A 14,457-nucleotide genomic window follows, 5' to 3' on the forward strand; every position below is an offset into this window, starting at 1 on the left:
GCGAAGGTTTCTTTTTATCCCTCACTCAAACATCAGAGGCAAATTGAACATTCATCTCAACTATAGGCGGACCTCAAGGTCATCTATATTTGATGTTCACACAGGGTCACAATTGTCAAAATGCAGCCATGGAACTGTATTCAGCCCAACATAATCACACTGTACTGATTTTGAAGCTGCCACCCCAGAATATCCGATCCAGTACATTTACAATCAAATGCAACACCACTATCCTAATTCTATGTGAAATCCATAGGAATTATATTTTGGACCACAAGGTGTGTTTGCACAAAGTCATTACTGTAAAAGCATTAATATGTCAGCTGAATTTACAAGTGTGTCAGCTCTATCACATTTCAAAAATGTTGAAAATGACAAGGAAGAAAATAGTGTTTAATCCTCCAGTAATGATTGATTTGATGATTGAAATAAGTGTCTTGAGTTACATTTATCATGGTAATATTATGTACGGTTCTATGCGACCAGAACCATTTTTAGCAGCAGTGGGTACATTAGGTTTACAGCATTTGAGCAAGAGTAGTAGTATTATGAAACAGGTTAATGAGGTTCAAGCAACCTAAAGTGCTCAGTCAACAGGTAGCACATCCCAGTTACCTCTGCATTTTCAACACCATGCTAGTTCATGGCCTACAGGGCTAACATTTCATAGCAACATTACTTGGCTTGTTAGCTCACATAACGAGTGGTGACTGCAGAATCTCATTTGACACTTTAGTGAACTGGGTCATATGTAGACCGAACAATAGGGATTTGTTATAGTTGTAATTTAATCCAAGAATAAAAAAAGCTGAAAGATGAGATGGAAAATGTTGACCCTTTGAAACTGTAAACCAATCCAACTTTCTACTTTTTTGTCTGTCAGGAGATGCATGCCAATTTCACAAAGTTTTTCTGTTACAATTCTTAGTATCATCATTTCATCAAAAGATAGGTCAAAATTACTCAAGGATTAAACCAATTGTTGATGACAAACCCGCTGCTCAGTGGTTCATTGTCTAGAGGAAGTGTACAACTTTAATGATTTTCTACAGGAAGTGAGGTGGCACAGGGTAGTGCGTATGGGAGACCAAACAAATCTCGCCATGACAACTGCTTCAAGACATCCACTCTCCCCTTGGCAACCCCAAAGCCGGCCTCTGCCAGTTCTTTCCCTGGAGCTCTTTTCTCTCTGAAGAATGTTCGGTTTGGACTAAAAACCGATCCTGAGTCACTATGAATGGTTAGCACCTCCTCAACTCACTCTGGTGAAAGGAAAGAGAGGCCCGAACAAGCCCATTTTAGCCACCATAACTTCAGGACCCCTCTTTTTCAAACCCTCACTTCAGCTGACTGTTATATCTGTATAAAATGCATCATTGCGGAGTGTGATTCCATCAAAACATTCTCAATAACCTAGTTCAAATTCCATCTCACTTAGTTGATGAAATCCTAAAATCTCAATGAGAAAATTTAAGAAGAAAGGCCAATACAGTAGGTATGGAGAGAAGGAAAAAGGAAAGGAAAAGGCCACATGGAAATTTCCCCAATGGAGGTCTCAAAACCACGTTCATGGATAACAAGTCTCACCAATTAACCTGACAAATCCAGTCAATGTTTCATTAAAGTACCAAAAGTTCATCTTAACCACTGTACATTGTAAAACAATATTCCATAGCCTCTCAACTCCCCTTGGACTTTGCTTGAGGAATCAAGTTCACTGAGTATTTACATTTGGTGACATGTTAGCTGGCTAACAGGAATAGCACACTGCAATTACATAATGTGTCAACCTGCTTTCAAGTTCACGGCCAGCATGCTGGTATGCTGTAACTCATAATATCACTGATTAAAAATGACAAAAAGCAACAAATATAGTGATGTAATTCATAGTATCTGTGTTACAACTGGGGAATTTAATTTAGGTTTCATAGTTCCTTTAAATTCTTACATTTAGCATTCCTTCATTGCCCTGTCAGTTTCCCAAGAGCATTGATTTATTCTCAGCAGATATGGAGGACTTTACCTGTGCAAACACAGACGCTATGCACCTATGTCGGAATACAGCATTTTACTGTACAAATACACATGTTCCCAACATGTGTCCTTGCCCTCTTTTTTTGGAAAGGTTCATAACAAAATATACTTGTCTGCAGTTGAAATATGAAGTTATTTTCCAAATATTTCTCAAGGCAATGCAATAGTTATGGGCACTCCAGTCACACTTATGCAAAGATGCAGCATATGATTTCTAAACGAATTTGTTTATGAGTAACATTGAATGAAAAACTTGAATCAATCAGTGTCCTTGCACATAGAGCCATGGTGCATCATGACATTTTCGTCCTTCCATGGAAAAAACAATGTCATGCATTGTCTTGTTCACATTGCCTATCTTACCTGTAGATTTGAGAATTATTCTCCTGAGTGATGAGAGTGGAAGTGAAAAGTAAATGGGATCAGTAAAACATTATGCTCATTATTTTCTTTTTTCACTTTAGTGATTTAGAAGTGGCTGTTTTAGTCTGATTCTTTGTTGGTTCTATTACTTCCTTGTTCTTACAGTTCAATCTTTTTCTTTCTCTTTTCTAGAGGGCTCTGCCACTTAAAGTGTATTCATCTTTGCAATTCTGCTTTGTGGCAACCCTAATCTAATGTCACCCTTTGAATCTTATTCTTAGTCAATCCCATTTCTGCTTCCATTTTAACATTACGCTCAGCAAGGTGTCTGTGTATAAAAGTAAATTGCTTGGCACACAGTTGTAATGGTTTGGTTCAGCTCCTAACCCAAGAAGTGTCCTTCCATCAGGAATCATACGTTGGAAACAAGTCAGGGTAAATTCAAGACCTCTCTGTTATTGAAATGAACATACTAAATACATTTCTGTCTTTCTGGCAGAGCAGAAAATGGTCCCATTATCTTCTGTCTTGACTAATGGGTCATTAGGCATAATATAAAAAAATTATACTGCTATGGAAACTGGTATGCTGAGAGGCCTTGCGAGTGAATGGAAAGGTTAGTGAAAGGGAAGAGAAGTGGTTCCCATCCACTACTGCAGAATAAGTGCAAATCAACACATTTCACCACATTTTGGTCCTTGAAACTTGCTGTTACTCCTCGTGAACAAAGCTGTAAATGTAACTGAATTAGCACCAAAACAAACTAAAGGACTGTTGAACTGTAGGTCTATATAATAAACCACAGAACTTCTCCAAAATCCAAAAGTACAGGTTTGGCTGGTCACTAGCTGCAAGATAATCTTTTCTCTGGCATTTTCTCTGCATTTCTTTAGCCATTGAGACACTCCATATCAGGCCATGCTATTAAGATACCCTACTCTACACAATCCCCCTTGTTGGCCAGATAAAGGTCAACACACAGACTCTTCATGTAGGTCAGAGCCAACCTGCAATCTCAGATCACACAATGTGACACTTTACAAATATGGGCTTCTTATTTACACAACTAATTACGTAGTGACTGTTTCAGGATGAATCCTCTCCCTCTCAAATCATCTCTGTTGTCTGAATCGCATCATCCTCTGTTGGATAACAGTCATGCTGTCTTCACGCTGGTCTAACCTTCCAAAAGACAGTGGTTAGCCCACGTTACTTAACAAAGCTAATGTGGAAAAAGCTTCCTGAGAGTGTAGGCACTGTGCAGCACCACTGGAGGCAATCATCTACTTTGCATTGGAGGTCAGCAGACCTCCAGTCCAGGGGCTGGTCACATGACCAGTTAAGTACCCCAGTGGAAGGGGTCCAGAGGCACGCAGAACAGGAAGGGTTGGTTACAGAGTAGCCTGGCGACACGCTGGGCAGCATGCACAAAATGCGTTAAGAGGCACGTTACTATTCCCCCAGAATCGCTCACCTCAGATACCCCTGGGCAGAGAAATGCACGCCTGGCCTTCCACACACCTTAGTGGAACAAAATGTGCTTTTGCCAAGAGAGCCTGCACGTCACTCTGACAGAGGCAGAGAAAACCTCCCCATTCATGGATGGTTTCTGTTTAACTGATGAGGAATAATGGACAGACCATATACACCATGAAACATGTACTGAGTGGGTGGTTTGGCTGAGCAAAGTAAATTTTTGTAACTTAATATTATCTACAAATTCATATTTCTAATTGTAATTTTAATTTGTTACATTTTCATGTGAGGCACTGCATTATTGATGATGATTCAAATCTCTTTCAGGTAAATCTTCAAGATCCCTTTCATCATCAGAAATTAAACGCCATGTGACTCAGGTGAAAATCACAAAATCTCTAGCACTAAAACACAATCACAGAAAGAAACACATGAGTTACTGTTGAATACACTATTGTAGTCATTGTTAAACTGGACCCTATATATATGAAATATTAAACAATTTTGTCTATTTTATAGTAAGTTAACACATCATGTTACGTGCCTTAAATAACACTGTTGTATTGGCCAAGGTATGAGCCTGTTCTGTCCTCATCTGATAAGACATGGAAACAAGACATTTACCTTTCTGTTTGGATGAAACAGGAGGCTGAAGAGAAAATTCTTTTCTTGACATTTTTATGGTAAAGTATAGTAGATGGCCCAGCCTCTGCACACACATAAGATTCAGACTTGGGGTTATAGTGAAGTTGTTGAGTTCTGAAATAGTTTCTTGTTTCCATGTTGTCCTTAAAACTACAATGCAGTACATCTGAATTAAAGAATGAATCATCTTATTCTATTGACATGTAGTTATGCAATCAATACATTAACATAGTGTCTTATCTTACTGTAAATACATCAATGTATCCACAACACCCTCATCAGGCTTGCTGTAAGCTGCTAGAGTAATGTTGTTATGGTGCCCCCTAGTGGCATGTCCAAGAGTTGGGTTAATACAGATACATGGAGGCACAGCATGATCATCAGGCAGGGGCAGGGCCGGTTCTTCCTACAGGCGACATACGGCTGAAGCACACCAAACGTGTTCTTAAAACGTATACTCTTCAAAAACATCTTGGCAAACCAGGCCAGGAGTGAAGCTTGCCTAGGGCGCCAAATGTGCTAGGGCCCGGCCCTAGGCAGGGGAATGAGGCGGAATATGAAACCACCAGAAAAACCTGAGTGATAAGATAAGCAAGCACTTCATGTATCCTGCAACAAGGCCATGCAGATGAGGGACAGGTATATTTGGGTATATGTATCCAAGAGTGTCTGCCACAGGCTACATCATGCTAGTATACTATGTATTTCCTTCTTTTTTTCTGTTTCATTTGAATCTGAAATAGACCTGTACCTAATACCAAGGAAACCTTACAAACAAACAAAACAAATTATGTTTGGGATCCATGAGACTTGAGAAGTCTCAGAGAAAACTTGGAATATATTTTCTGTCTTCATCAGAGGGTGTCACTGTTCAGTGCAAAAACACTTTAGATGACGCCGTTAGATGACACTTAGTTTCGGCAAAGCTCCCTTGAGTGTTGCCAGAGATATCTCATACTTGTTCTGTTTTCCTCTGCTTAACTTCCTGACACTAAACTACTTACAAATGTTTTAAAAGTTTCCTCTGCAAGTGTTTGCTCAAACAGACAGTGGGAAGTGTCATTGATAATGTGTAACTTTGACACCTGTGAAGGAATACATTCCAGAGAGGCAAAGGCATTCAAACAGAGTGGAGCTTTTGGCTATAGCCATAATGTTACTTCTTGTTATTTCTATTTAAACTCACATAAAAGTTACTGCATCATACTTTTGTTGATCTCAAAAACCTACACTACATGTCTACATGTTGAAGGTACTAGCAGTATTAGCTTTGGTTATTTTGTTACTTGACAGAATAAAAACTCACCAGAGCCTGACGATGTCTCCAAACATTTCACTGATGTGGAGGAGGTGGAGGCAAAGAATCCCAAGAAGTGAATTGGAGTAAAGACTTCTCTACCATAAAGGCCATTGTATACCTACATCTTTTAATCTATTCTCCATGACATTAAAGCATCAGGATAAACAGCAGTACACACTAAAGGAGCACCTCACCTCTGTAGAGGACTGTGGCCAACTTCGCCACAGATGTAGTCACATGAATAAACGTGTTTGCTTCTTGGCTAACTAGCAGAGCAGAGAAATCAATACGGATGAATAACCCCCAGGCTCCTGGCAATGGCTCAGTAAAACAACAGGAGTCTGACACAGGCAAGGGGATACAGAAAGGATGAGAGAGCCCCTTATCAAGACATACAGGCTCTGCCTCTGCACAAGCAGTCATGCTAACTGATGATGCACCTTTCTGATAATCCCACATAAAGGTCAAAAGGATGTTACTGTGGGTAGAAGTAACTATGTGCTTTGCTCTTTAGTCTGTGGTCGAAGAGATACGTATTTGACATTGTTTTTGATCACATAGTGTACATGACAAAAATGATAGTAGTAAATATAACTGAGAGTAGTCTTTGCTAAAAAGATATTTTTTAGAGTCTAACAATGTTTTATGACTATGATGATAATAACATCCCAGTACAAGTGAGCAAGTCTTATGATATTCTCATGATAATGATACAAGAGCAACATTACTTACTCACATTACTGATTAGGGAAATCTGTCCAGTCAAATCCAACTAAGTGCAAAACACTTATGTTTATATTTACATTTGTACTGCTTTACAAAAAGAGTCACAAATAAGTCAGAGTAACAAACATTTATTTGTTCAGAAAATGTTTAATTGATTAACAGGTTCCAGACAGGGGAGTGGACCTGCTCCAAGACCATGTTGGCAATTATGGCTTTTTACTGCACATCCTCTGCCCATGCTACAGTATCAGTGATAAGCCCATAACAAAGATCAATTATTATTCTCACATGTACATTACATACAACAACAAGGACAATTCTAGCTCTCTTCCTCTGTGTTAGCTCTATGCAAGTATTAGGTATAGCCCTATGACAATGACATATAAAAATGGTACTGCAGTATTTAACGAAGAAATCTGACTTTCGTCAGTTTGTTCATCTCACTTAAACTTTAAATTCTATGTATTGCACATTGCACTGTCCCTCTAACATACTTTTCCGTCAAACACAGATTATCATCACATTAATGTCCTTATTCCCTGATAACCCTACACATTGCATGACTTGCCTAATATACACTTAACTTAATAAGTAAAATGGATATCTTGTCACATTAAACATGCAATCCACAATGCCAGAGTAAACTCATCTGATTTAAATCATGACACAAACATGCTGTTTTTTTGCTCTTCATGGCCTTTTGGTGGTGCTGTTGGTAGATAAACGCCATCTCCAACTTGTCCTTATACAAGCTTTTAGCCAAGAAGATATTTAATCATTTACATTAAATTAAACAAAGCTAAAAATATAATATTGAACATAGTTAGCACCCCATGAACACTGCATTGCTATAAGCTATCCCCATTTCTTTTTACAACTGAAATGCTTACTACAAGAATTTAGTCCCAGGTGTTATAACGGTGAAACACTATTATATTGCATTATTTGGTCTCTGAATTTCATTTTCAAGAGAGAAAAAATGTCAACCAGATACTAAAGGTGTATGTCAAATGGCACTTTTAACAATTGTAAAAAATATAATCTGTTTATGGCATTTCTCGGCTGAATGACCTTCACATCCCATTATTATTGTTACTGTGAGAACACACACATTAAACACTTATCCAACATGTGTTGATTAATGATATCAAAATGAAGTGCACTCTGCTACAGGAATACTGATGACAGTGCAGTTTTCACAAAGTGCACATGGTGAAAGCTGAAAAGTCAACACATTCAAAGACACTTTGCACTGAACACATCCTGTATTCCTGAATAAGTGAGCTATCTACAGAGAAAACCAGCTCCTCAAATAATGAAAAATCTGTATATGTGTGGATGAATCACAATGTACAGTATTGTACATGGTACGCACTGACATTTATGACTTTTTTAATGCTGTGGGAACAAGGTCTGATGTGACTGTAGTTTTGCCAGTCTTTGGCTATTGGTTAAGGCTTCCTACTGCTTAAATTTGACAGCTACTTTCAGTTTGGCTACAGTTTGCAACCGCTTCTAACATGAGAGCCTGCAGATGGCGCTACAGGTCTAAATGTGTGTGCTGTAAAAGCGTGGCCTGTAGGGGGAGCTAACGCTTTGAAAATCTCACACTGTGATTTCAGCACAGCCTACGGCTACAGGCACTCCTTTTCCTTTATAAACAGAACCTCATGAGCACAGCTGGGGATCTGATTGACACCACCCACTACGAACAGGCGGTCGTGGATGACAATGGTGGATGCCGAGCATCGGGGAGATGCCATCGGAGCAATGGACTCCCATTTCCTCTTCTGTGGATGGAAGGCTTCGGCCGTGTCCAACACAGAGGGCTGGTGGCCTTGGGAGATGTAATAAGAAAATGTTTAATCAATCGCAACTCTGCTGAACACATTCAAATAGAAAATTCCTGCGTTTATTTTACACCACCACTTTTCAGAGGAGATTACTTGATAAGGACCGAGAAGTTTTCCCCAGGAAGTTACAGAGGAAAATATGTGCTAACTCTTGTTACTTTAAAAAAAAATAATAATAATTGTAGCTTGCAATACATGTTTTTTTTTGCACTTATATCTCGTCTGGTTTTAAAGGGCCAGATTTAGAATAACTCCGAACATGATGGAGCTTTAGAACTTGGATGATTAGGTGATTTACAGATTTCTTAATGTCTGGATCAATTCATTGCTCATTGCAGTCCGAGCTTAATGTAGTAGAATGAATTTTGTGAGATGGATGCTCTTATCAAGCTGTGGGCAAGTTTCAGAATGAACAGTCAGATACAGCAACAGGCCACAACCGATATTCCAACAAGTTGTCTCAAAGTCATGTCTGTTACCTCTTCCTTTTAGCTCTCACACACACACTATCATGACCCCTGCTTATTCCATCGGTGTGGAATATGAATATGAGATGAAATATGTATTCATTTATGCAGGATGGGAGACATTGTCAGGGGAAACTGAATAGCATCCCATCATGTCATTATAATATACATAAATACATTTCACAAGGTCATTCCAAGAACTGGCTGTCCTTTCTGCAGATCTATGACCTCTTCACATAATGAGTTTTCTTCAAAATACCCTTACCATTTCGATCTGGTTCTTTATAACGAGAGTATCCTATTGGTGTGCAAATTGGGTTGATGCCCTCCCATTTATAAACTCATTGTGAATGGCAAATTCAATTTAGGTGAAATTCTCAGCCATAATTCAATGCCAAGTCTTTAAAATAATCTGAACAGATTACAGCATAAAGGAAGAGCCTTTTGACAGACCCTCTGAATTTAAGTAGTACACTGAACCTTCAAGCGTTCTTCTTCATTCTTAAGCCATCTACAGTATGGTGAGAGTGAGGTGAAATAATATCCAAACTTGAAGTCTAACTGTTTAGCCCATACAAGCTAGTTGTTTGAAGAGCTCTGATCTTGGATAATTATAGCATTATCCAAACACAGAACCAGCCGAGCTTTGCAGGGCCCTTCATGACGAAAGTTCATATATTCTGTTCACAGCTACATTCAACCCCAGCTTAACAAGGCATCTGACTGGATTATTATAATGCATGAAACATGATAATCATTCCCATCGACACATACCAATTCCTTACATGGTTCTCACCAAACGTATATTTGAATCAACATCTTGCTATGCACGACTAAGACCCAAACCTATGGCAAGGATCCTGTTTCGGGGATTTGCTTGAGTGCTAGCATGATGTGTTGACATACCTAGACCACCTGCCACAATCATTCTGCCTCCCAAGATGGCAGCGGCAAAATCTGCACGTTTGGTCTTCAAGGGAGCAGTGTCCTCTCGTTTCAGCCAAGATCCTGGAACAGTCAGGACGATTAATGGAGGAAAGGACAGGACAAAGGATTTCTATTGGATGTCATTTAAATGGCCCACTGTGCTACCTTCATTCTATTCAAATTATATCACCACTTACATGCTTGTAGCCTCTCTAATGAATACAAACAGCCATTGTCTTAAAAATAATTTGCAACCTTTTGGTTTTGTTAGTTTGGTATAAAAAACATCATATTTGCATAATAGATTTTACACAGGGTTGGTTTCCAATCCATCGAAGCAAAACACAGTTCGGCAAAAATGTTATTTCACTGTTTTCCAGAGCTGTCAAGTTGAGCTACCGTAGCTGTGCTCATAAATAGAGAAGCAGGGGCTAATCTAACACTTTTCACATGAAATAACAACAACAGTTTCATGAAGTGGAAAAGCTATAATCTGCTGCTGTCTGAGATCATGGCCCTCTTAAAATATGGGAATAGGGTGCTGGCAGTATTGTCTCAGTTCACACAAACCCTATTAGTTAAGGCATTGGCTATATTTGGGATGGGGATCAGTGCCATTGGTAAACCATCCAGTTGGAACAGTTTAATTGGCTCTGTGAGCAGAACCATCCCAAACACCCCCCGCCCCCAAACACACACACTGCTCTGTGCTACACAGAGGTGGAACATTCATTCAATTTTTCATTTACATTTCCTGTTCTGTCTGCCTGCCTGCCTGCTGACAGGGCAGTGGAAATCCTCTGGAGTTTTAATAACTGGGCCAGAGCCACAGAAAGGGGGAGGGGGTTTCTATCTCAGGCTCTTCCTGGGTGAGATTCTGATCTGCACCATTTGGCAGAAAGACACCAAGGAGACAAAAAGAGAGAGACAGAGAGAGAGAAAGAGAGAGAGAGAGAAAGATACAGAAAGAGAGAGAGACAACAAGACACACAACGAGCGGAAGAGAGTGAACGAGAGAAACGAGAGAGAGAGAGAGAGAGAGAGCTTTAAATGAAATGTTAAGTTAGTTCCTAATGACTAATTTCAATTCTGCACTGACAGTATTTGGGGTGTTGAATGGTACGGGCTAGACATAAGTATATTACAGTGTGTGGCATTGCAGATGGTGTCTGATCTAGCTTTCTCTTTGTGTTGCAGTGGAAGCAGTTGAAAGAGCTCCCTGAAAAAAAAAAAAAAAGCTGTCACTCCCATAAGAGCTGAGGCTTGAAAGCGGCAGTAAAAATTAGCCGCTGATTGGCAGGTATTCCTTACAGAAACACTACGGTTATCACACCCTCCCATCTAAATAGAGATGAGGCGGCATAATTAAAATGGCCGGGAATAAAAGAACACAGACACTGACCCATCCTGCGGCACTGGAGGGATTTTGACTGAGTGGCCTGCCAGGCCGACGGCTCGCTGGCAGGTCCAGCAGATGGCACGGGAGATATAAAGAGAATAATAGATAACGCGCTTCTTTAAATACCATCTGATAATGTACTGCTGATTTTCCTGACAATGTGGCTGCATAGCTGGGGGGGGGGGGGGGGGGGGGGGTGTGCAGGGAGGACTCTGGCTGTCTGGCACAGAAGGCAAAAGCAAAGGGAGCTCAGACCTTTGACTTAAAGAGTCCCTTTTGTGCGGCTGCTCAGAGCCATGCTCTGACTGACAGAGTCTGGCTGAATAGAGTAACGTGCAGGGGGAGAAAAAAAAGTGAGATGAAAGATTCGTATTATTTTCACAGCTGCACCATGACACCAGGCTGTCAAGATGTCCCCTCATCTCCCACCCTCTCAGCAGGTTAAATATATCTTCTGTTTGCTCCCACTCACGAATGCCACCAGTGGAAATCGCATTCCACGGGGGTGGGGGTGGGGAAGCTGCCGTATGAATAGCCATAGTAATACCTCGAAAGAAATCAATAACTCATCTGAAGGATTGTCAGACCTTATCTAATTTTTTTTAATGCTTTATTGACATCAGATATTCCAGATGGGCATTTCTTAATCTGCCAAGCAGCATCTCATTATTCTGACTTCAGAGCAAAGACTTCATTTGTTGAGCTTGAGCTGCCAAAAGCTTCTGTTCAGCACGGACATGGTAACACTGGCAGACTGTGACTGAGCGTTTGGCTTTGGTTGCACATTTGGCAGATTAAATTGTCCGTCTGACTGCCTTCTTTGAAATAAAGCAGGGAGTAAATGTGTAGGTAAAAAAATTGAAATCGTAGACGAGACCAAATACTGACATGACCGTGCTGAATTAGATCATTACTGTGATGTGTCTCATAAAATACAAATACAAATAGTCCCAAAGTTGCTGGGCGTGCCAATTCTCAAATAAGTGTTCTCAACATTCTAGAGAGTAGCTCAACAACAGAGATAATGGGGGCTTTACTCGTCACCTCAATGTTCATCCTTGATCTAGAAAACATACACATTACATACTCCTTTAAAGGGTATTTGAAAGTACCAATGCGAATCACAATATAACAATATAAGGGATGTGAAGTGTCAAATATTTCCAATATTACATGTCTAACGCATATTAACCTGTACATGAACCTGCATGCCATATTAACTTGTTTGGTATGTGAACACCAAGAATTGCGCTCACCCTCACTGGGGCTGTAGATGTTGACGTTGTTGGTGAATTTGGAGCGCTGGTGTAGGCCCCCCTGCCTCAGGCCTCCGAGCCAGAAGAGGCAGCCGCAGGTGTCCCACAGCACGCCGGAGTAGGACCTCTTACAGGGCAGTGCCGGGAGGACACTCCACTGGCGGCTCTCCATATCGAACACCTCAAAGGCTTTGAGCGATCGCTTACACTGGCGGCCACCTGTACGGGGAAGTGAAGCCGTCAGTGGTTGAAAGGGTCTTACATAAGAGTCCCGCGGCACTATGACACTATATACATGACTGTGTTCTATAGTCTACTCCCATTGTTTCTAGCTATATCTGTCCGTCTTAGACAAGACCATGTCCGCACACACGGCCTGGCGTGACACTTACGTAAGAACTGCGTCAGCAGTCATATACTGTACAATGAATTCCGTTAGAACACATGAATGTTTTACACAGAACAAACACTCCCCTGCTCATATCTTTTTATAACCCGCTTACAAATCTCTGGAGATGCACAGACTGAAGTTTAACGGTACATTTTTCAAGAGCTCCTTAAATGGAGAGAAATATATAAAAGGCAACATTTAAAAGGCTGTTGCACACAGCAAAAATCTCATTCACATGAAACACTATCTGCTCTCACTCCGACCATGTGCTCGCTCACCGTGCTGCCAAACCCACCTGCCACATAGAGCTTGGAGCCGTGGAGGTTGATGTTAGCATCATAGCGGGGGGTGGGCATAGGGGGCAAAAGGCCCCACATGTCCTTCCTCAGGTCATACTGCTGGAGGATACTCCTGGGCAACAGGTCAGAACCCATTCCCCCTACCGCAAACGCCCGGCCATCTGGGCAAACACAGACAGGGACACATGCCACCGACACACATGCATGCACGCACGCACGCACGCACGCACGCACGCACGCACGCACGCACGCACGCACGCACGCACGCACACACACACACACACACACACACACACACACACACACACACACACACACACACACACACACACACACACACACACACACACACACTAATTATTAATCTTGTAAAAAATCTTGATACAAATTAAAGGTTTCTTGTATCTCTTAATATGCTTCATAGTATGATGACTTGCTGGTTTCATTTGATATTATAAACCATTTAAACACTAACATCACTTTAAAACAAGTCTAGGCAGACGTTAATGCAATATTGATAGTGTTTGTCACATCAGATGAATGTATTATACAATGAAACCCCAAACGACCATGTACACCACTGATGTAGCTGTGTTTAAAAAAAAAAAGATAGCATTCCTTTTTAATTATGCTGTTCCAGCTCTGACTAGGACTTGCCCTTGAAGAAAATAGAACTTCAACTAAACAGCAATGGATTTGGGGACAGCCCTAACCTTTGACAGTGACGGCCACACCCATGATGGCCTCCTTCAGTGAGCTCTTCTTCATCCACTTCCCATCGTCCGTGTTGTACATCTCCACCGCCTTAAGGGGGCACTGCTCCCTCCCCACCCCTCCCACCACCAGCAGTTGCTTGCCTAGTGTGACCACTGCGGCACCTGCCCTGGCCAGGGGCATGGGGGGCAAAGTCACCCACTGGTCCACCTCGGGGGAGTAGAGTTCCAGAGCGCTGGAGGGACGCCCGGCCGCGTCACAGCCCCCCAGCACATACAGCTGGCCACCGACCTCTGCCAGGGAGTGGTAGACGCGCCCGCTGGACAGCCGGGCCAGATTCTGCCAGCGGAAGTCCGGGGCTGAGGGCACAGCCATCTCCAACATCGCCTCCTAGAGGCCCGTGGGAGCAGTGCCAGCGCTTCCCTGAATGACCGAACTGGCTGGTCCGTTTGGGAGCTTGGCAGGAACACAAAACTTCCACAGGATCCTGCAGGAAGAGGTTTGATACAATAGAAAATGATCCTTATGATTTCACAGATTTTTTTCATTTTCATTTACTATAAGCTTCAAAATAAAATCTGTGTAATGAAGAAATGCCTTTATTTTT

General features: G+C 41.4%; 1 protein-coding gene across 1 annotated transcript; it reads right to left on the reverse strand.

The window, feature by feature from the left end:
- Positions 1-8,178: 8,178 nt before the first annotated feature.
- klhdc8a (kelch domain containing 8A) lies at positions 8,179-14,234 on the reverse strand (the record flags this gene model as incomplete). The annotated part of the gene is made up of 5 exons (XM_080845942.1): positions 8,179-8,381; positions 9,771-9,872; positions 12,447-12,665; positions 13,133-13,297; positions 13,850-14,234. 5 exons carry the CDS (start codon positions 14,232-14,234, stop codon positions 8,179-8,181), a joined length of 1,074 nt encoding a protein of 357 aa, XP_080702068.1.
- Positions 14,235-14,457: the final 223 nt, after the last annotated feature.

Source organism: Sprattus sprattus (genome assembly GCF_963457725.1).
Source record: "Sprattus sprattus genome assembly, chromosome: 10".
NCBI classification, from domain to species: domain Eukaryota; kingdom Metazoa; phylum Chordata; class Actinopteri; order Clupeiformes; family Clupeidae; genus Sprattus; species Sprattus sprattus.